Source organism: Netta rufina (assembly GCF_964035555.1).
Source record: "Netta rufina genome assembly, chromosome: 19".
Taxonomy (NCBI): domain Eukaryota; kingdom Metazoa; phylum Chordata; class Aves; order Anseriformes; family Anatidae; genus Netta; species Netta rufina.
The window spans coordinates 184,635-205,950 of NC_140143.1; the positions used below are offsets into that span (position 1 = coordinate 184,635).

Sequence of the window (21,316 nt, forward strand, 5' to 3'; positions counted from 1 at the left end):
ACAAACAGGATCTCTATGAAAGTAACACAGTGGCAGGCCCCTCCACATCAGCCAAATAACCATATTGTCACTGTCCAGTATTATGGAAAAATGCAAAAATTCTTTATTAAAACAGCAAAGCAAAGCTGAATTATGACAAACAAACCACAAATACAGGTCAACCGGTCCATACAAATTTAATTTTCCACTTGCCTCTTAAATTATTAATTTCTCCCACCACAGATTCACTGAAGCAGGAGGCTCTCATTCTGGAATCCTGACAGAGCTCTCCCCTTTTTCTGATTCAGACCCTCACATCCCTTCCATTTCTGCTTGCCACCTGATGGACTTCTGTTGACAGGAAAAGGAAACACATCCACACCCTGGCAAGTCAGAAACATCCATTCTCTCGAGGGTGAGGCCCCCAAACCAGCACTCAGTTCCAGGATCCTGAGAAGCCAGGACAGTTTTGCCATTTCTTCTCATAGTAGAATTAAATCTTGTTGCATTTTGGCCACAAGAACTCTAGTCAAGGGCTGCAGTTCATGAGGAAGAACACAGAACTCTCTCTATGTCCGTTGGTGTTGTAGAGAATTGAAGAACGTCCTAAACCCGGGAATCCAACACAGATATGGATTGCCACTGCACAGCAGTCCTCCACAGAGCTGTTCATATATATAACAAAAGCACCTGTACAGCCAGGGCCATGGAGCAGCAGGGTAAGACATAGTGAGCCCTCTCAGCTACTGCTTGCATCTGTAACCACTGGCTATAATAAAGATCCACACTATCAGTAGCTTCTGGGCCCCATGGCTTAGAGTAAATGGCTCCCACATACAGGGAGCTGTAAACACTGTTAGCAATCATTTACAAGGTTTCATTGTGAACAGACTGCCCTGGCATTCAAACAAGTGTTTCAGAATGACCACTTCTCGGGGAACATACAACCCAACTGGTAACAACAGGGTATGCTGACAGACTGGTGCTATGTAAAAGAACATAAAAATTGCTTCAAATGCTGTAGCAATGCAAGGGGAAGGACTCCAGATAGAACTCTGACCCAGAAGCCTCTATATCCTAGACTTGTCTGGTTACTTCCTCCTTTCCTCTGCTGTTGGGAGCAAGGTTTCTGAAAACCAAGAGGGGTTTTCAGTTTGAAAGCCTTCACCTCACCCCCAAAACTGTCCTGCTTAGAAAGAAGAGTCTGTACCTGAGTTGCTCACCCTCTTTCTGACAGAAGGTATCTGGATTCTTTAAGCCACACTTTCATTTCCTAGAACTGTGGGTTCTTAAGGGAGAGCCCTGCACATATGCCATGATGGCATTCTGCAACAGATTTGCTCGCTGGGCCTCTTCTTCCCTCATCCTGGAGATGTCAGCCTCTTTCATTCTCAGCTTCTCCAGCAACACAGAGATTTCACCTTCTTTGTCCAGCAGTGCCTCCCGGTGATTGCTTGATAAGACTGTGAAAGAAGAGCAGCATTGGTACAGAAAGTTTGGGTGTCCCTAGAACAAACAGGAATAACAGGCACAGCCAAAGACAACAGAAGCAGGAGTGATGAGTACTGCAAGCTGCAAGGCACCTTCAGCTGCAGAAGCCTATGGGAGAGGTTTTGCAAAGATGTTATACTTCACTGTGCAAGAAGTGCAAACATTTTGCTTGCTATGCAGCTTTAGACGGTTATTTTGTTAGTTTCTAAGTCTTGGTCGCTATATAATGAGGATAAGAATCCCTGCCAATACATGAGGATGGAGAGTAAAATTCATGGTTGTATTCAAAGACAGGAAGCACCTCTGTCACTACCTGTAAGCATAGCTGAGTTCCAGGCCCACTCTAGGCTACTAAGCATTAGCATTTGAAAAGCATGAAGAGATTTATCACCTTTCAGCTGTCTCTCCAGTGCTGCAATCTTCTCTCTCAGCCCTTCCTGTGCTGTGCGTTCAGCCTGTAGGTGTCCAATCTGCTCCTGTAATTCCACTTTCACTTTATTCACTTCTGTCACTTTCTCCTGTTCCTTACTATTCAGGTCCTGACACACAAAGACAAATAAATGATTAATCATACAACTTCAGCAAGTTGTTCTGACCTTGTGGTGACCATATCTCTACTCCAGTCCAAATTACCTGCTGAAGTTCCTCTATCCGCCTTCTGAGTCCATCAGCGTGCAGGCTCAACTGACTGGCCTTAGCTTGAGCCTCACTAACCATCTGTTTTTGTTTAAGGCAGCAGTTCTGAGCTTCATCCCGTGATTCAGTCATTAGCCGCAGCTTCTCTTGTAGATGTTCTAGTCGTTGCTGCTGTAAGACACAAAGAAAAAAATAAAATAAATCAGTCCTATTTCATTCCTGTGAAGGGATATTCTCATCTTTGTCCCCAGCACAGTGAACCCTTGGTTCAGTCAATTGGCCCTGAAGAACAAGCACAAGATATATCCATAATAGATATAGTACATATCCCTTGCATTCCAGAGAGAAACCAAGTTGCTTTCTGTTGACTTGAACACTGTGCTTCCTGGGTTTTGAGGCTGTCTCCTCACCATTTTATAAGGTGTCCCTATTTTACTGTTCTCACCATACAGGGATGATACGTTGTAAAGTACCCCCAAAAAAACCTCTTGATGTTTCACAGGTTTTTCTCATATCTCCTTTTGTTGTTTGTGTTCTATGGGAAAGCATTTTGATGGAGATGCTGCAAAGCCCAGCTCACTCGCTGAGAAACAGGCATTTCCTTGGTAGAAGCACCAATAACACCTCCGGCATTCACACCTCCTCCATATCCTGAATGTCTCTGAAACACCACTGTACGCAGCTAAGCAACTATTGTCCCAACAGAGAAACAAACAGCAGCTTTTATATGTTTTTAACTCTGTAAAGCATTTTATTTTGTGTTGTTATGTATAAGTAAAACTTCTAATATTTTTTGGTGTATTTTCCTCATCCCTCATTGTCTTGTACAATATTGACTTCACTGCCATTTCCAGAAAGTTCAACTCTGCAGTGATACTTTTTAACCATCAGCAGTAGCCATCTGGGAAAATTCTTCTACATTTGGAGAAACAGGAACAGCTCCTGAAAGCTGCTGTTAAACAGGATCTACACCTGGCTACTAACTTCGAAAACTGGTAACTTAGATGAACCCTGCTATGACAATATCCACATCAATTCTGTTACTACTGGAAAGCACAGAACAGGTGAGGACAGTGGTTACATTCTGGAGACAATTCAAAGCAGACTTTTCAGAATTCCTTCCTCAGAAATCAAACTATTACTAACGGAGTGAAGCTCAGAGGAAGGAGCTACACTTACCTGCTCCCTAAGACAAAAACAGGCTATGCAGCCAAATCCAGTCCTTCCCACAGAGGCAGGGCCCACAAACAGTCCTTACCTCATCCAGCCGTGCCTGATTACGAACTTTTATTAACTCTTCCTCTGCATGTCCTCGCTCAGTGAGTGCAGCTGCTTTGACTTGGCTCAGCTCCTGCCACAGAAACATGAAAGATCATTCCATGTAGAGAAGCCGCATCACTGCAACACTGACCAGCAAACATTAGCAGCTTCCAGTTGCAGGCCACAAAGTGACAACTTCCTCTCTCAGTCAAGGGCAGGGAAAACAAACCCAAATGACACACTCACCCTGATATTGCCACCTAAATTCAGTGAAAATTTCAGTTATACAGGGGCAAGTAATAGGTGAAGCTTTCCAAAGGGCAGCATTAGATCTAGCTGGGGGAACAAATCTGGAGAAACATGCTCCTTGGGACCCCACAGAAAACCCATAGAGTTAAATCCTGAAGAGAATCTAGCCATGTTCAAAGGAAACCCTTTTTTTTTGTTCAAACAGAATCTACAAGTTCCTCCATGGAACCTTCTCTTTCCTTCATCCAAAACAGTAAAAATAATTTTAGCCAATAAACTGAATGCCCCAGTTGCTGTCTTCTGTTCCTCTCCAAAGCACATTACAGTCTTTACACAGATCATCATTAGAAGAATCTACAAAGCACCCATGGCAGCCTTCTCCTGCACTACCTGAGCATTCCAGTGCACCTAGAGCGCCCATTCTCACCTCCTCCAGAGCTATCCTGATGGCCTCCAGCCTCTGGACCCTGTCTTGCAGAGAACGTTCACTGGCCTCCATGTGCTGTGTCATATGATCCACCTGCAAAGCATCAGAAACCACTTAAACAAGTACCAGAAAAAACATTCACATCTCCAGGTAAAACAGCATGGCCATTCAGCATGAAACAGAACAATGTTTTGTTGACCCAGCTACTATCAAAGAAAAACACCTCCCTCTCTCACAGAGCTCCACTAAGAAACTACAATGTAGACAGAATCATGGAATCATAGAATGGTTTGGGTTGAAAGGAAATCTTGAAGATCAAATTCCCCCCCGAAATCATAGGAAGGGATATCTTTCCCTAGATCAGGTTGCTCAAAGATCCATCCAACCCAACTTTAAACACTTTCAATGACAGAATATCCACAACATTTCTGGGCAACCTGTCCCAGTATCTTACCACCCTCATTGTGAAAATTGTCTTCCTAAAATGCAATCAAAATCAACCTTCTTTCAGTTTAAAACTGTTGCCCCTTGTCCTGTCACTGGTGAAAAGCCTCTCTCCATCTTTCCTATAAGCCCCCTTTTTGTATACTGGAAGGCAACAGTAGGATCTCCCTGGAGCCTTCTCTTCTCCAGGTTGAAAAACCCTAAGCTCTCTCAACCCGTTCCAGCTCTCTGACCATTTTCACTGCCCTCCTCTGGACCTGCTCTAACGGATCTGATCTGCCCTCTAAAAACTGTGAACCTTAGACAGAGATCCCTTCCAGGCCAAGTTTAGAGGGAGTCTGAGTTCTCATCTTCAAGCAATACAAAACACCCGAGGTTCCTTTTTGAGTTGTAGTGTAACTAATATCTACCTTCCCTATGTCTTCTCTTACAAGATTTCCAAACCTTCAGAGAAATCTACTGAGCTATTTTTAAGGGATTTGACATCTCAACAATCCAAACAGAGTTGATCACAGCCTCTTGTCCTCTCCACACTCAGACTGAATTCCCCTGAAATACAACAGAGAAGATACTAGCAAGCTGAGCCCTCTTAAATGATTGTTTGAATACAGCATGTATGTCTTCATTTGCTCCAATAATGCATCTTTACTTCAGTAAGCATGACAAGATTCCTTATTCGCAATTACCACTATGCATAGCAAGACTGACACACGGACCAGCCTCCACATCTCTTCAGTAGTCACATACCACTCTGGCTTATACTCTTGCTAACTGGTAGAACACTCTGCTTGTAGAAATGGTCTGTTATTCCCACAGAAACTCTGAATAGATTAATTTTAAGAGCAGTTGACAGCAAACAATGGTCTCCAGAGGCCACTGTATGTCAGGACCAAAGAGAGACCAAACTCAGGAAGGCCATTCTTACCTCTTTTAACCGAAGTGATTCCATGTCTTCAAGACTTTGTTTTAATCTTCTCTTCTCCATTTCTAGGCGCTCTGAGGATTAAAACCAGGCAGATTGTAGAATGGTTTGGATTGAAAAGGACCTTAAGTATCATCTAATTCCAAACCCCTTGCCATGGGCAGGGACATCTTCCACCAGACCAGATTACTCTAAGCCCTGTCCAACCTGGCCTTGAGCACCTCTAGGGACGGGGCATCCACAACTTCTCTGGGCAACCTGTTCCAGTGTCTCATCACCCTCATAATGAAGAATTCCTTCTTTATATCTAATCTAAATATACCCTCCTTTATTTTAAAACCATTACTCCTTGTCCCATCAATACACTCCGTCATAAAGAATCCCTCCCTTCAGCTTTCTTGTAGGACCTCTTTAGGTACTGGAAGATCATAACCAGGGCATTCCAGCTAGGCAGGCAATACTTATACCACATCACAAACTCTTCCACCCTTTCTCCTTGGCTAACTCGCACCACTGACTCACTGGCAGTAGCAACACCCCATGGGTGTCCATGAGCTGTTTTTGCCCCTCTGCTTACCCTCAGCCTGCACAGCCCTTAGCTTCAGCTCTGCTGTTGTGTTGGTCAAGTCTTGTTTCAGCTGGAATAACTGATCCTGCTGGACTTTGCACTTCTTCTCCAACTCATCCACCTAAAAGGAAATTACCACCACAAAGGAGTTTCCTCTCCTAGTAGCAAAGCAAATTGGCTGTATAGAACGACTAGCAAAGACACAAACATGAGTTAAAGCAGAGGACATACGCACAGCAGAGGCAAACAACGCCCAGGTTCTACCTCTCAGCCTCGAACTTTCTTTCCTACCTGGTTTCTTAGAAGCAAGTTCTTCTCACTGCAAGCAGACAAATCACGGAAAAGCTTTCCTTCTCGATCAGCACCTTCCTGCATAAAAATTGGCATAAAAATTAAATGGCATAAATGGCATAAAAATTAAAGAGCCTGTACAGCCCTTAATTCTTTGCACTGCAAACTTACCCTCAACCAACACCACAACCAACCAAATCCAACTTACCCCACAAACACGGTGACTCCTCTCCATGACTATAGCACTATCTAATTTACACAACAATGTTTGTCACAGCAGGTGTGGCTAACCCACTTATGGTAAGAATCATGCTTGCCTATCCCAACCTGCATCCCCCAAATCTATACAAATGAAGTATGACCAAGAACCCTGCTCTCAAACCTAACTAGGAATTATCCAGCCCACCTGCTTTTGCTGCTGGAGCTCTGCAAAGTGGCGCTCAACCATGTTGGCTTGTTCTTGTTTCATGGCACTCAGAAGCTCTCCCAAATTGTGCACCTTCTGCTCAGACAGAGCCAGGGCAGCTTCAGTCATCTGCAGTCTATACAGAAAAATATTTTTCAGGACCCTTTCTAAGGAAGACACTTCCAGTGAGCTCTCTAAACTACGTGGTACAAAATGTTAACATGAATTTGGCAGTGGGTGAAATGGAGATGGCCAAATGAAACAATTTTTGCCCCTGGGTAAAAGACCCCATTGACCTTTGCACCCAGCAGCCTCTGCAAACACTGACCTGGGGCTTTTCAGAGCCTGGTGTTCTGGTGCCCCATCCCATTTGCAATGAGATGTTTTCCCTGCCTGGACCCCTCCAGGATTTGTCCAGTCTCACAGAAGAATAAAGCTGGCTCTTTTGTACCATTGCAAGATTATCTAATGTTAGGGATAGAATTTAAACCACAGGTAGCGAAAGTGAAATGCTTACTCGCTACATGAGGGACATGTCCACTCCGAGGCATGGCATAATGAAACTACCTTCAACTGAACTAGCTAGTCTCATCAGTGTTTGAAGTCCAAACACTGTAACGCGCATATGGCTCTACACAGCCTAACACCACTCCTGGGCAGTTCCAGCTCGTTGCTCCTAAACACAGAACCTTGTTGGTTAGGTTCCTCCATGTCTGCAGTGGTTTCTCTGAGGATACTGACAGCTGACAGCAGAAGCAGGTACAGTCTCTTGCCAAGCTATAAACTGTGCAAGTAATACGTCCCTATCCCATCCCCACAATCCCTTTTCTCTTTTCACCTTCAGTAATTCATTTGTTCTTACAGCAATGCATTATGGTTTTACTTAAAAATCTAAAGGCCTGATCTGGCCATAATTTCTGGATATTACTGAAGAAATTATTAAGTGAAATACTAAGCCAGACACCCTACAAGATTAGCTAGCCCCCTTTCTTAACAGCTCTGCTCAGCACTGCCTATACAGCACTGAGCACTGAGAAGGTTAACATTTCTCTCCTCCATACTTGGCTTTCACTGAATTCATAATAGAGTGCTGTTCCTTCAATGCTTCCTGTAGCTGGCTGACTCGTCCCGCAGATATCCTGCATTTGGGGAGGGAGAGAGAGGAAAAAAATGTGGCTAATTTCTGTGAGGAAATGGGAAGGGCCCAATTCTGCTATCAAAAAGCAGAAGGCACTCAGAAATTCAACTCACCTGCCACTCCTGGCTATTTCTTCTCTCTGTTTGTCTATAGTATCCATCAAATCTAAGAACTGTGAACAAGGTGAGCATCAGTGAGAAAATGAACTGCACCAGCTTCAAGCACTTATGTGTCTCAGCTTTCTCTTCCTAATGACAGCAGGAGACAGGTCAGGCCACTCTCTTGAAAGAAAGCAAACTGGAGATTTAAATGGTTCCTTAGCATGTCAGACTGAGGTCATTTGCTAGACTCTACACAATGAAGGGTGAGAAGGAAGACAGACTTGTATTTCTAGGTTTTCACTCCTTGGAAAATACCAAACCAGTTACAGCAGCAGAACTGAGAACACGAATATGAGCGAAAAAACACACTTAAATTCCTCCAGAATCCAGACTGAATATGCTCAGCAGGGGATGTGTCAATACCTATACTGGCATGGATTTGCTTCCTGAGCAACCTAGCTCAGAGGAAGAACCCTATTTACTAAACAATGCTGGGTACTGTTTGTACAGATGTATGTGCGACTTCAGGTGCGCTATACCTGTCACTAAGTGGTTCATGGGGACTGTGAGGGAAAGTACTGGATTTCAGCCATCCAATTTGAATTGCTGACGTATAAGATTGCTGACCTGCTTGGTCTTCTCATCCTTCAGATTCAAAATCTCCTTGCTGAGCATGCAAGCTCGGTTCTGGGTCTCACTGAGGATAGTCTGACGGTCTTGGTTGTGATCCAGGGCTTGTTCTGATGCAGAGAGAGCAGGAGAACATGCACGTTTCTATAGCAACAGAACAGCAAGCACTGCTGGAGGACCTAGCGCTCAAAATGACAAAAAAAGCGATCAAGTTTTTGGTGCTACCAAAAGCACCAGGACAGTGGCTCTTCTCAGGCAGGTCCATGTACAGACACTGCTCTCACCTTACAGAGGCAAGGCAGGGCGTAATCAAAGACACCAGTGTATGTGGGGTAATCAACACCCCAGTCACAGGAGAACCAATGACGAAGGACAAGCTGCATTAACCATATCCAAACTTGGCTACTCAGGGGCAAACTTAAGCCCCAAGTTCTCCCATATTAATGTGGCATAGCAGTCTTTAATTCAAATTGTTTTTCCATCCTGCTGGTAAAAGTAACATCTCCAAACTGACTAGCTCTCATTAGAGGACAAGAAGTAGCAATGTAGGGCACTGTGTATATGTTGTCGAGAAAAGGAGAGAAGGGATAGCTCCCTTCTGGAGCAGCAAGCACTCTATATCCTTCAAGTACTACCTCCCTCATGTGAGACAGGAGAGGAGTTATTGATTCCTTCCCATGTGCTTAGGGACATGGCTTAGTGGCGTTAGCTTGATGGGTGGACTTGATGATCTTAAGGGTCAACCTAAGTTATTCTACAATTCTAAGTCCTACTTACCCACAGCTTTCAGGATGTCACTGGGAACATTGTTCCCAGCCAGCTCCAGCCTCTTCAGGGTCTTGTTGCTGTGCAGGCAGTTCAACAAAGCTCGGCCACCCAGAAGCCCGATATTGTTCCAACGCAAATCTATACAGAAAGCAAACTTTCAACACAGTAGTCACACATCTGCTGAAAAATACAAGGCTCAGGAGAAGCCATGCTCCTTATACCTCTTCATGCAGTGCTAACTACTCCCATAAGGTCTCATCACATACATATATGACTACTACCTCCCTTTTCAAGATGAATGAAGGGGAGGGAAAATAATTGGCAAAGCAAGAATGAATCTTAAATGCAGAAAACCATCACAGTTTAACAGGTACACAAGTTTGCCCCTCATAATTTCATCTCATGAGCTTTCCTGCCACAACCACAATCTATGGATGAGAAAGAACCATCACCAAGAGCCATGTTTTCCTAAATGAAATTCTAGCAAAATTCCTTAGTAAGAACAAAGCAAGTGTAAAGTAAATTCCAGAGTCTGGCATGAGGCATGCCAACAGGATCCAGAAATGGAAATTAACCCATTGTGTCCTCCCAGAAAAACTGTTCTGCTCCAAGCATGCAATCTTCATCTGCAGTTTTGGTTCCAGAGATCCCAATTACAGTTCCCGCCCTGCAAAGCACTCTGGACTAACAGGAACTGGGAATAACTGCTGACTGGTTGGCAGGTACCAGGGCAGGCTGCAATGAGCCTGTGCGCACACATGCATGTGCATGCATGTAGGTGGACAAAAACTAGTCACTCTTACCCAGCTCCTGTAGGCTAGCATTTCGTTTCAGTGCCATGGCCAACTCTCCTGCCCCATGATGGTTGATCTGGTTATTGCGCAGATCTAGTCGCTGGAGAAAGTTGTTTGCTCCCAGTCCCTGGCAGAAAAAGGAGAAGCCCTCCTCCCACACGCCCAGGCTGTTCCATTCCAAGATTAGGCTAGGGAAAAATCAAACAGGACAGGAGTCTACAGACAGTTGCAAGAGCTTGAACAACACCTGGACCATGGTACTCATTTATACATCCAGCTCCCTTAACAGAAACTCAGTTTCAGATAGCAGGGTGCTGCTAGGAACCTACAGCCTCAGAAGGGGCACCTCCAGTTCTACTTCCTTCACAAGAAATGGAACAGCATGACATTCCTCCTACCCCAAGAAACCCATCTTCACCCCTTATTCTTTTCCAATTTTGTGTTTCATTTGGCAGGAATAACAGAAAGAGAGACAGATGCATTTTTATTTTATTTTTTTACCTCCTGATGGATTTGTTCTGCCTAAGAAGTTTTCCCAAAGCCTCAGCTCCCATGGTTCGCAGGTTATTTCCCTGAAACAAAAGTCCTGGGTGATCAGTAAATTACACTCTGCCCCAGTCTAGCTATCCTATCAAGCAAGGTGTACACCACCAAGTGTACTCCAGCTGTAATACTGACTTCAGTCAGTCAAAGACGGCCTGTGTTATTTATTTTACGTATCAGACAACCTTCTGGAAAGTGAAACACACCTGGAGGAACAGTGGATACAGCTGAGAAAGACGGGTCTGATGCAGTTTAGGACTGTAGATCCAATAGAACAACTATGTGCTAGAGGAACGCAGACAGAAGGGCACTCTCATTGCACACCAATTATCACCTCTGAAAGTGCTTGTTTAGTTCCAAACCCCAGGCTAGCAGAAAGACACTAGCCAGCTGGATGAACTCTACAGAAGAACAAGTTAACTAGTAACCCACAGATTAACAGAGAAACCCGAGGAAAAGCCTACATCTGACCATACAACAACTGACAAAGAATCTACAGTAACAACTTCCCATCAAAAAAAGTGAATAAAAACAAAGATGAACTGTGAGGTAATTCTGTGAAGTTGTGATGCAGTGTTAGGGAGGCAAAGACTGAGTCCCAGGAAAACAAGAAATGTACAAAACTGAATTAAACTGCGCCCAAACTGTCTATTTTTAACTCTGATTAAGTTTGTATTCCCCTTTCCTTCCCAATCTATTTGTCTTAATTTTAATCTAACAGACTCACCTTCAGATCCAAAGATTTGACCGTGGTGTTCGAACAAAGACCATGCAACAGAAGTTTCACACCTGGGTAGGGAAAAACAACAAATGCAGGTATTTATTTGGTATGTATGCAACCCTCTGCCCTTAGATGGAAAACATTCTTTACAACAGCTACTACAGAAGAGGTTGCTACAACAAAACGTATCACTTAGCAGATGGCTAGTGATGCTGCTGGGGAGGTGTGAGCCTGAACTTTCAGGGCAGTTTTTTATCTACCACCAGAGAAAGAAGAATCTGGGTAGAGAACTGCACGTCACTCAATGTGCCTTCCTATCTCAGGCACGGAAACAGGCTGTGCCCAGACAGGCCACACAGACAAGACACTTGCTCTCGCTGGCTTACTGAATTCCTGCTCGCACAGTAGGGACCGAGTAGAGAATCGCCCTATGGCTGACAGAATCCCTACCCAACGTCTCCTGGAACTAACGATCTAGCAATTAAAGCTGACTAGCATGAGACCTCCTGAACCGGTAGCTACATCCAATCCCTTCTATTCAAGTTAACACCTGAAGACACACTCTCGAAGACAGAAGGAAAACACTTCTGAAAAAAAAAAAAAAAAAAAAAAGGGATTTGTGACCAGCTTCCAACTACGCTGTCACCTCACTGCCCAGTCACAGGCGGGGCAGATTCATCTGCTTGGAATAATCCGCTCCTCTGCAGCCGCGCTCCCAGCTCCTTCTCTCCTGCTGTCGGCCCCCGGCAGCCCGCGGCGCCCCCGCCATCGCGGCGGCCGCACGGACGGGCCACAGCCGGGACCCGCCCCGCCTCGGGCCGGCTCCCGGCCGGGGAGGGGGGGGACGGGACGGGGGGGAGGCCGGGGCCCCGCGCCCACCTTCCTCGCTCAGGCCGCAGTCGCCGAGCGCCACCTCGGCGAAGGGCGCGGCGCCGGGCAGCAGCCGGCCCAGGGCGCCGCACGTCTCCAGCGAGAGGCTCTGCGCCGCCAGGTCCAGGCGGCCGCGGCCCGGCGCCTCGCCGAGCTCCCGCAGCCGCCGCAGCACGGCCTCCTGCGGCGCCGCGCCGCCGGCCGCGCACAGCCGCGCGTAGGCCCGCCGGAACTCCTCCATGGCCGCGGCGCGGCGCCACCTCCCGCCGCCGGGCGCGGCGCTGCCGCCACGGAGCCGCGCCCCCCCTCCCCCCCCCGCCCCGGCCGCACTTCCGCGGGGCGGGGCCGGCCGCGCGCGCCGCCATGGAGGAGCGGGACGGCGGCTTCAGGAAGGTCCGGCGGCACCGGGCGGGGGCGGCACCGGGCGGGGGCGGCACCGGGCGGGGGCGGCACCGGGCGGCTCAGCGGCTGTTCTCTCCGCGCAGGACACCGTGGAGCGGCTGCTCCGCCTGCACTTCCGTGACGACAAGACGCGAGGTACGGGGGGCGCGGGGCGCGGCGCGGCACCTCCCCCCCCGCCCGCCTCCCGCTAGCGCCTTGTCGTTGCAGTTAACGGCGATGCTCTGCGGCTGACGGCGGAGCTGCTCAAGGTCTTCGTGCGAGGTGAGCGCGGCACTTGGTGCGTCCGACCCGCAGCAGGGGCCCGTTACCGGCTCGAGGGGCCCCCGCCCGCGCCCCGTTCGCTCCGGTGCCGTAGCCCCGCGGCCGGGCGCAGCGGCGGGGGAGCCGCGTGCCCGCTGCCGAACGGCCTCCAGGGGGCTGGAGCCTCGCCCTCCCGGAGCCCCGGCCTCTGCCCCCTCCTGGCAACCCCCCCAACAGCTCTGTCCTCACGGTTGTACCGCAGAAGCAGCGGCACGAGCAGCGCGGCAGGCTCAAGCGGAGGACGTGGAAAACGTGAATATTGAGCATGTAGAGAAAGTGCTGCCACAGCTGGTACGTAACTGGAGTCCGAATGCACTTCAACAGGGTAGGGATGTGGACTGAGGCTGCTTAATCCTCTTCCTTGTGGCAGGTGTAACTGAGCCAACAATGTGCCAAGTGGCTTGTTGATTAAAACGCTAAAGAAGCTGTTGTGCTTTCCTTACAGCTCCTAGATTTCTAGAGACCTCATGAAGCAAATGTGACATGCCAGCTGCCAGCAGAAGATCCTGACCTGACAGCGAACATCTGGCTTAGTGTACTCAGCGTCTAGCTCTAGGAAGAACAGCGTCATCACCTTCTTTCTCTGCCATACGGCTTCCATTTCCTCTCTTCTTTACCAAGCATGACAAAGCCCTAGGCAATTATGCTATCAGGTACTATTTTTAAAAAGAGGCTGCCCTACGCAGTTTTGATAGACTGCAATTGGTTTCCATCTTGCTGCCTAACTCCTTTAACAGTAGCCTGTACTTAAGAGCATGGTAAAGCGGTGTTGCTTTCTCAGCTAATGTGAGAAACAGGTGCTGCTTCACAAGACGAGATGCATGGAAAGACTTAATGGCTGGAAATGTCATCCAAACATCAGGCTCTCATCACCTCAGCAGGCAGCTGTGGCAGAAACTTAAGGTTCAGCTCCAAGTCTGTCTAATGAATAGGTTGTTAACAGGAGCGCTGTTATAGGCTCCTGCCAAAAACAGGTATCTGATCTTTGTTTTATAAATAAACAGCGCCTGTCCCTCACTACTTTCCAGTATTTCTCCAGCACTGTGACATCAAAGCATGTTCAGAACCTTTTAACCATTTGATATTCTCCTCAGAAGCTGCTTGCACTCTGCTATAAATTTGTTCTCACAAAGAAACATCAATAAATCAAAACCAAGTCTCCCTCCCTTGTGCAGGCTCTTTGCTGTAATTAATCATCAAAAGTCAAGTTGCTTCAAAGACTTGCACAGTTTTTACCCTCACCCACCCTCTTCTCTAAATCTTTGTAGGACGAAAGGAAAAAGGACAGAATAACAAACAGCATGTGTGAGAATCCCACATCATGGGACAGCTCGGCCCCTCAGCCAGTGGGGGGGCTGGGGGCGGGAGCTGTGAAATAAGAAACCTTACACATGTAGGGAGGATTCACACAACTGAACTGGCTTTGTTGGGAAATACATAGCTTGCTACATAAAAAGCAGCTGACACTAGCATCTTAAGGGTTGCACATTGCTGCTGGCTATCTGTAGTCTTTATAATTAGTAATAGTGACTTTTTTTCCCTCCAACTGGCAGCTGTAGCAGGCAAAGGCTCAGTAGGTCACTGTACTCTTTCATCTAAGAACCATCCAGGTCATCACTCCAGACACAAGTCACTTGGAAACATAAATAAAACCAAAATTTAATACACATTCTTTTTGGTGACAGTACCAGTTTAAGCAGTGCCCCAACCCTCTCCATTGCAGCCTCTTTGCCAAGAGAACTGTTTGTGCAGCTGTACAACGAAACCAGTGAAGTAACTGACCTAGTTCAGCATTCAACCCCACAACCAAGTTGTAAAAAAAAAAAAAAAAAAAAAAAAAAAAAAAAAGTCAATAGCAAAAAAAAAAAATGCACATAATACTACCTTTGAATGCCCAACAACCTCAAAAATGAGTTCAGCTACTACAGCAGAAGAAAGATCGAAGCAAATCTGGTATCTGCATGTATTGCTCTTTGGCACAGTAGGAATCCTTGTTAGCAACTACCTTATTGAAGAGCCTGCAGTTTTAAGTATCAGGGCCTTATTCCTCTTAAAGAACTCACTCCTACTTTGCCTTATCCGCATTCCAAATCCTTACTTCCCCCCATTCTGACTCCTAGTGGCATACAGATCTGTCAGTCTACCTCCCTGAAATGTAGGAGTTCAATTCCCCAGCCACCAGCACTCTTGACTGTAGGTGACTGCAGATCTGAGTGTTAGTGGTAAAGTGGTACTGTAACAGCAACAGTTAAACCCTCCCCCACCCTTTTTTCTTTTTTCTTTTTTTTTTTTTTTTTTTTTTGCATAGGGAAGGGGGAATAAGACCTCTGGTCCAGCTGTTGAAAGTACCAGTTTTTCATTCTCCTGAAAAATGAGTAGATTAAATTGTGTTTGGTGCATTACAGTATTACACAAGGGATATGCAACTGACTGAAGTTAGTGTACACAGCAAGATGAACATGGCTGCAAGAGTCAAGAGGGAGAATGCTACCTCCTCACCAGAAACCTCTTTTCACTGGCATAGCCCATCAGATTATAATTGGATAAACCAGTATCTTGACTTTTAGATTATTAGAAAGTTCACTCTGGGGATCTGGTTAAAACCAATATTGATCCTGCAGCTGTTGCTCATCCCTAACCACAGCTAAAAAGAAACTGCCAAGATTTTTTAGTGTCTCTCTGTCAGATTAAGTCAACCTAACTTTCTGTGAACAGCAGTTAGGTCAAGACAGACCAGACACTAGCTCCCTAATCCTCATCCCTGTGCTTAACCCAAGAAACTGCCCCAATAATACTGATACTGCTATCCTGATATTTCCCTCTGTTTGCCTAAAACACTTGCAGGTGACAACTACAGTGCTTGCTCTTTTATCAAAACTGTTGCAATCGAAATAGCTAAGCTAGTCATAACTAGTTGACTTTGCCTGTGCTCTTCAAAAACAAGACTAGCACATTTGAAAGCCCAGCACAACTTCCTACTAATCAGAATTCTTCCATTTATTCTAATCCAGTGAATCAGACAACAGCAGGACAAGTATATACACACCAGCGCACCTATACGGGAGCCAACCTATGGATATTTGCCTCCAATATATCCTGCATGTACTCAGCAAAGTATCTCTAGCTACAATACACTGCTGACTTCTGTGGAAAGAGCAAGCATAACACAGCACCTGAACCAAGATAGGCAGTCCTGTGGAACGCATGCTCAGCCCACACTAAATCCACTAAAGTAGTAAGCTTTAAACATTATTTTAGTTTCTTTTGTTTTGCTGTAGTATGTCTTTTACAGCTATCCTGTCAAGTGCCAGAAGGGCTTGCTTTCCACAGAAAGCACTATAGAGCTGCTGCTCTAAATCCTCTTTCGTTCTCCACTGCCAGAGGCTGCACACCCTCCCTGTTTGTGTTTAGGTGTCATACAAGAAATCAATCAACATTTTTGCATTCTGCTCCCTCCATTTGGAGTCTTTTTCCTCTTCCACCTTTCATGCCTTCCCCTCCCTCTGACTTTCTTCAAAGCATCTGGGAGCATTTGGAAGTAATTAGACCTGAAGGGAAATGTTGGCCAGACTGGGAGACAATTACAAGTGCCAGGAACCCTGGGTGCCCTTTCTAGCCACTTTGAAGTTCATTCAGATGGTACAAAGCTCTGTTTTGCTTTGTTGGGGAAAAAAATGGGAGGAAGGGAATGAGGCATGACAGGCCCATTGAAAAGAGAACAGGTTCCTGTGAACTAACAGAGAAGCAATAGAGAAGCAGAGCACTGGGGGAAGGAACACATCATCAAAGGGACCGACAAAACGGCCTCCTCTGGACACTGCGCTTTATTACATCTACGAATCGTGCAGATGCACACATAGTTTAGGGAACAATTGTCTATACAGGGAAAACGGAAAATATTTTATTACCATAACAAGGAACCCCAGTTCATCCAATATAAATCACCAGTCCATGGAGAAAACTTCAAATAAAATACAGCACCATGGCTACAGTAGCACTATATAGTTCATATCCAATATAAGCACAGTTCTAAACAGTAATACCCATTCCATTACAACATCTGCAGGAGGCAAAGATCAGGACTAGCACTTCCCTCTGTACACTAACTGCATTGCAGAGAACAGCTACTTTGCTGTGGAAGTACTCAGACCAAAGAAGAAATCTGTAGATCAAAGATCACATGAAGAGACTCTTTTACGGGATTTTTTTTTTTTTTCTGATTATACCCATAATTACTGATGTTAATTAGGTATAGTGAAAATAAAGCACAGAGCTTGTGGCAGAAACAAACTCCGCATGCTTTCTACTAATAGATACCTGTGTTCTTCGTTAAAAAGATTCTGGCAAATGAAAACAATACAAGTGCAGCAAACCAAGTGGTTCACAGGAAAAGCCTATTTGATCTGTTGTGGTATAAGTGCTTCCTCTGAAGTGACTTTCCAGGCAACTACGCCCAGAATTACCAGCAGCACTAACCCTAGCCAGCAAAAAGCAGAGAGAAGTCTTGTTCTAGGCAGCACTAAACTATAGATAAAATTGAATTAATTGTACCTTGCTGCTAGAGTTCAGGAAGCCAGCCTCCACTTATCTTTGAAGGTTGAACTAGGGAGATTCAAATTTAAAAACATGGATGGAAGCAAAGTCCTTCAGAAAGATTATCTAGGAATCATCTCCCCCTCGATGCTCTATTCACATAATTTGCATGCAGGAAATCTTAAATTTAACCTCTAATCTTGATTCTGTAGTCACAAAGCCCATAAATAGGCCTTCCACTCCTCCAAAAGATGAAACTGGCAGCTGAAAAAGCGATTTTCTGTTTATAACTAATGTTCATACAGATTAGGCCTCTCCTGGGCCACCAACAATTTCTTACAAATTCTCAAGTAGTTCATCAGGAAAGAGGCACAGCTGAATGCTCATTGCACCCCAAAATGCTTCATCTCTTCCCACCTACAACACAAACATAAGACCATTAAAACACTTAACCACACAGTTGGCACTGCATCATTTCTCAATAACATGATCTCATTCTATATGTTCCTGTGTTCAGACAACAGTTGGGTAGCATGGACAAGTAGTTCTTCAGCAAGTGGAAAGGTAAATACAACATAGCTTCCAGGAAAGAGAATTTCATCTTACATGTTACTGACATAAATATCAGAATATGTTATTAAACTTTCATACAAGCTGTTTGTAGATAACCTACATAGGTAGACAAGATGTTTTGTGCTTTATCCTGATCATCTTTACTTGGGAAAGAAAGTTGTACTCAAGTGAAACAGTTCAAGCATACTGGAAACAGTAAAGATACTGTTTTCCACATAATCTGCACCAGTAACCCAGTATCAGTCATAGACTCATAGAATAGTTTGGGATGGAGGGGGCCTTAAATATCATCTAATTCCAACTCCCCTGCCAGAGGCAAGGACACCTTCCACTAGACCAGGTTGCACTAAGCCCCATCCAACCTGGCCTTAAACACTTCCAGGGATGGGGCATCCACAACTTTTCTGGGCAATCTGTTCCAGTGCCTCACCATTCTCATAATGAAGTATTTTTTCCTAATGTCTGATCTAAATCTACCCTCTTTTAGTTTAACCACTGTCCTTTGTCCCATCAAGGACAGATCAGCTGTAGCAGGGAAACACACACAGACCCACTGTTTGCAGCCTTCCAGTAATCACTACACACCGTATGCTACACTGCCAGCCCCACAGAATCAAGTACTAAAATTCTAACAGGAAACTAAAATTTGGCATTATTAGCCAGGGAATTTCAGATAATGCTTCCTAGTTTTATTGCTTTTTAGGGGGGTTGACTTAACTTTTTATTCTTTGCCACTGCATCAGAAAATCAGTATTGCCAATTGTTTAATTTAGGAATGCTTTTTTCAGTCCTTCATATTTTTTTATAAATTCTCATATAAAACCACACAAACTATTGGTTCTGAGACTAAAACCAAGGCTGCAGTTCTCTGACGAGGAAAAAAAAAGACATAATGGAAGTTTGGGTGCAATCTCAACTAGAGAAAACCACTACTGCTCTGAAGTAAAGAGATCAACAAAAAGACCAGCTCAAAAATTAAGAGAAAGGAAAGGACTAAAAGAGACTATGCCAGTAAAGGACAAAGAACTGATGGAGGTTTTAACAGATTACACAGGCCATTTATAGATTGAATATCATGCCCATTAGTATTAGTATTTGAACTATACTGGCATAGTTAAGAACTCAGGACATAGTTAAGGATGCTGCAAGCATAATGAATTAGACCTCAGGCTCAACGCGGCCTGGAAACAGCATTCAGGTGCTTCTCCACTGAAGGCTGAAGTTTAGGTCACAAATTGATTCGTGACTGACAAGCACTGAACCATGTATGTATCTTGCAAGCGTTCTGTTGACATCTTTAAGAACAGTGTCAACATCCAAAGCATTTGATATAAAGAAGCCTGCCTTTCTGTGGAGTTCAGCAGGAGAAGAACTCTCCTCCAATTTCATGCTACCTGGCAGCTTCAGCCATTTGGGTATTTTCCCAGGGTCCCTTTTCAACACTTGTGGAGCTTCATACACTCTTGCTGGTTCTGGTTGTTCATCAGTCTTCTTGTCACTTCCTGCTTCTGGTTCAGGTAGGGACAGAACTGTTGATTCTAAAGATGATGAGGCAGAAGGAACTAATGACTTGGACAAACATCTGAGGAGAAAATAAGCAAATTGAATTAAACTTCATTTTTTTCATAATAGCCCCATGTAAAGTCCACCTTTAAGCTTTCAAAGTCAGATTGAAAAGGCTCTTCCTTTTCATAATAAAGACCTTAGAATTACTTTAGTCACTGAAATGCTGCTTTACAAAGAAGGATTCTGTGATTCATAAACTACAAACTCAAGTAGGACTGTATGAAGGAGAAGCTGAAGTCCTAGTATCTATCTTCAGATCATATTTCTTTTTAGAAAGATAGACTCACTTCACGCTTCCCCTCCCTGAAAAACTCATTTGCAACTCTATTCGGTCCCAACATACCTGGACACTAATAAATCAGCTGCAGAAGGGGAAACTGCAGAGCTCAGCAGGTCTGATTTCAGGTAACAATCTGTTTAAAATAAAATCCAATGAAATACAAACACTTGTTTGGTAACAAAGACATCAGTCACCACAAAATCACATAGCTCTACAATCAGCAAATACCGGCTGTATACTGTAGTAAATCTCCTTCCACCAGCTGACAAATAGGATGTATTTAAACTATGATGGTTTCTTTCACAAGTCAAGGTGCTCTATTTCATCATTCAAAACTCAAGATAATGACATTTTCTTCCAGTGCTCACCGCATCTCAGAAGCTATTATGTGAAGCTGCAGCATTCTTTAATCTCTGGGACAAACAGAGATTCTATGCATAAACCACAGGTGTCAGAGAACTGAAGGTTCGAATCTATTCTCCCATCTCCAGCTAGTATACTACAACAGAAGGTCTGTAACAGCATTTCACAGAAGGATTCTTCTATCATTCTTGTCCTCAGAGCAGATAACGCTTATTCCATAGGCTAAGAAAATCTCACAAGAAAGGTACTATACTTACATTTGTGGTCAAGCTAACCAGTAATCAAATACAATTCTTGCAGGACCAGGCTAGGTCTCTAGCTCTGAAGAGCTTCAGCCATTCTAAATGAGAACAGTTACCAGCATTCTCAAGGATTGCCTTTTTTTGTTTGTTTTTGTTTTTTTTTTTTGGGGGGGGGAGGGGGGGAAAGGGGGGATCTGAATGTACAGATATAGTTTTCTCAGTCTTCTACATAGGTGCAATACTATCAGCTAAAGAAGAGAGGAGGCTCACTCACCCCTGCGCTCCTCAGATCCAAAATGAATGACAGCAGCTGGAAAGAGTTTAGCCTGCAGTAAAGGGGAAAAATACATGACTGACTGTAGATATTTTCATGGTCCACTGTGAATGTTAGAAACCGGTTAGACAATTATGGACAATTCAGATTAAGATCAGGTCACTGAAACATCTACAGTTCAGAAGTCTGAACTTGTGTAAAGCACGGGGCACTTAGATATTAAGCAAAATTGTACAATGTAGCTATTCTACTACATACAGATGATTAGACAAGTACAGCAATGTGGTCATTGTGCTAATGACCTGCTATTTGTTTTCAATCCAGTCTAAACTGCTATATTCGAGCATTTATTTTTTTTAATCCATTTAGCTCATTATGTGATCTAGGTAACTGTAGGACTGTGTAGAACTGCCTCTCCTTTACATCTGCATTTATCAACCTTTATTTCACATTCAAATGCTATTATTGATTTTGCATTCATACATTTATTTCCAAACCAGATAAAAACAAAAGCAGAGTGTGCCCAGAACACCAGTGTGATTCCT

At 44.7% G+C, this 21,316-nt stretch overlaps 3 protein-coding genes across 15 annotated transcripts in view; 1 reads left to right on the forward strand and 2 right to left on the reverse strand.

Annotated features, from left to right (window-relative positions):
- Positions 1 to 150: 150 nt before the first annotated feature.
- LRRC45 (leucine rich repeat containing 45) lies at positions 151 to 12,514 on the reverse strand. 5 transcript variants are annotated; one of them, XR_014618986.1, is made up of 18 exons: positions 12,248 to 12,498; positions 11,375 to 11,436; positions 10,606 to 10,676; positions 10,114 to 10,292; positions 9,320 to 9,448; positions 8,540 to 8,652; positions 7,925 to 7,983; positions 7,735 to 7,812; positions 6,674 to 6,809; positions 6,268 to 6,345; positions 5,986 to 6,097; positions 5,412 to 5,482; positions 4,043 to 4,135; positions 3,365 to 3,457; positions 2,104 to 2,277; positions 1,862 to 2,009; positions 1,190 to 1,442; positions 151 to 585 (listed from the first exon to the last, which is right to left on the reverse strand). XR_014618986.1 is itself a non-coding variant. In XM_084298595.1 (17 exons), exons 1-17 carry the CDS (start codon positions 12,477 to 12,479, stop codon positions 1,246 to 1,248), a joined length of 2,025 nt encoding a protein of 674 aa, XP_084154721.1. In that variant the 5' UTR covers positions 12,480 to 12,514; the 3' UTR covers positions 151 to 1,245. The 5 variants fall into 5 exon arrangements, 3 of the variants coding, with proteins under 3 accessions (XP_084154721.1, XP_084154719.1, XP_084154720.1); XR_014618987.1 differs by having other exon boundaries at positions 151 to 669; XM_084298595.1 differs by having other exon boundaries at positions 151 to 1,442; positions 12,248 to 12,514.
- Positions 12,515 to 12,566: 52 nt separating this feature from the next.
- On the forward strand, positions 12,567 to 16,592 carry CENPX (centromere protein X). 4 transcript variants are annotated; one of them, XR_014618981.1, is made up of 6 exons: positions 12,567 to 12,631; positions 12,724 to 12,775; positions 12,848 to 12,901; positions 13,143 to 13,231; positions 13,386 to 13,593; positions 15,952 to 16,592. XR_014618981.1 is itself a non-coding variant. In XM_084298485.1 (5 exons), the coding sequence occupies exons 1-5, from the start codon at positions 12,602 to 12,604 to the stop codon at positions 13,398 to 13,400; spliced, it is 240 nt and encodes a 79-aa protein (XP_084154611.1). In that variant the 5' UTR covers positions 12,567 to 12,601; the 3' UTR covers positions 13,401 to 13,960. The 4 variants fall into 4 exon arrangements, 2 of the variants coding, with proteins under 2 accessions (XP_084154611.1, XP_084154612.1); XR_014618982.1 differs by lacking the exon at positions 15,952 to 16,592 and adding an exon at positions 13,722 to 13,960; XM_084298485.1 differs by lacking the exon at positions 15,952 to 16,592 and having other exon boundaries at positions 13,386 to 13,960.
- A 220-nt stretch (positions 16,593 to 16,812) lies between these two features.
- Positions 16,813 to 21,316, reverse strand: part of ASPSCR1 (ASPSCR1 tether for SLC2A4, UBX domain containing) — a 54,709-nt gene continuing 50,205 nt past the window's right edge. For 5 of the 6 annotated variants that reach the window (XM_084298480.1, XM_084298482.1, XM_084298481.1 and 2 more), the window contains 3 exons: positions 20,772 to 20,823; positions 19,956 to 20,025; positions 17,899 to 19,628 (listed from right to left, as the gene is read on the reverse strand). In XM_084298480.1, the coding sequence (XP_084154606.1) occupies positions 19,241 to 19,628; positions 19,956 to 20,025; positions 20,772 to 20,823 (510 nt within the window). In that variant the 3' untranslated portion in view covers positions 17,899 to 19,240. The other variant, XM_084298479.1, reaches the window with a different exon arrangement.

Coding starts and splice junctions, on each gene's coding strand:
- LRRC45 (XM_084298595.1), bottom strand. CDS start 12,479: ATGGAGGAGTTCCGGCGGGCCTACGCGCGGCTGTGCGCGGCCGGCGGC. Junction 10,677..11,374: donor TCAAATCTTTGGATCTGAAG/GTGAGTCTGTTA, acceptor CTTTTGTTTCAG/GGAAATAACCTGCGAACCAT. Junction 2,278..3,364: donor ATCAGGCACGGCTGGATGAG/GTAAGGACTGTT, acceptor TGTGTCTTACAG/CAGCAACGACTAGAACATCT.
- CENPX (XM_084298485.1), top strand. CDS start 12,602: ATGGAGGAGCGGGACGGCGGCTTCAGGAAG. Junction 12,632..12,723: donor GGGACGGCGGCTTCAGGAAG/GTCCGGCGGCAC, acceptor CTCTCCGCGCAG/GACACCGTGGAGCGGCTGCT. Junction 12,902..13,142: donor GCTCAAGGTCTTCGTGCGAG/GTGAGCGCGGCA, acceptor GTTGTACCGCAG/AAGCAGCGGCACGAGCAGCG.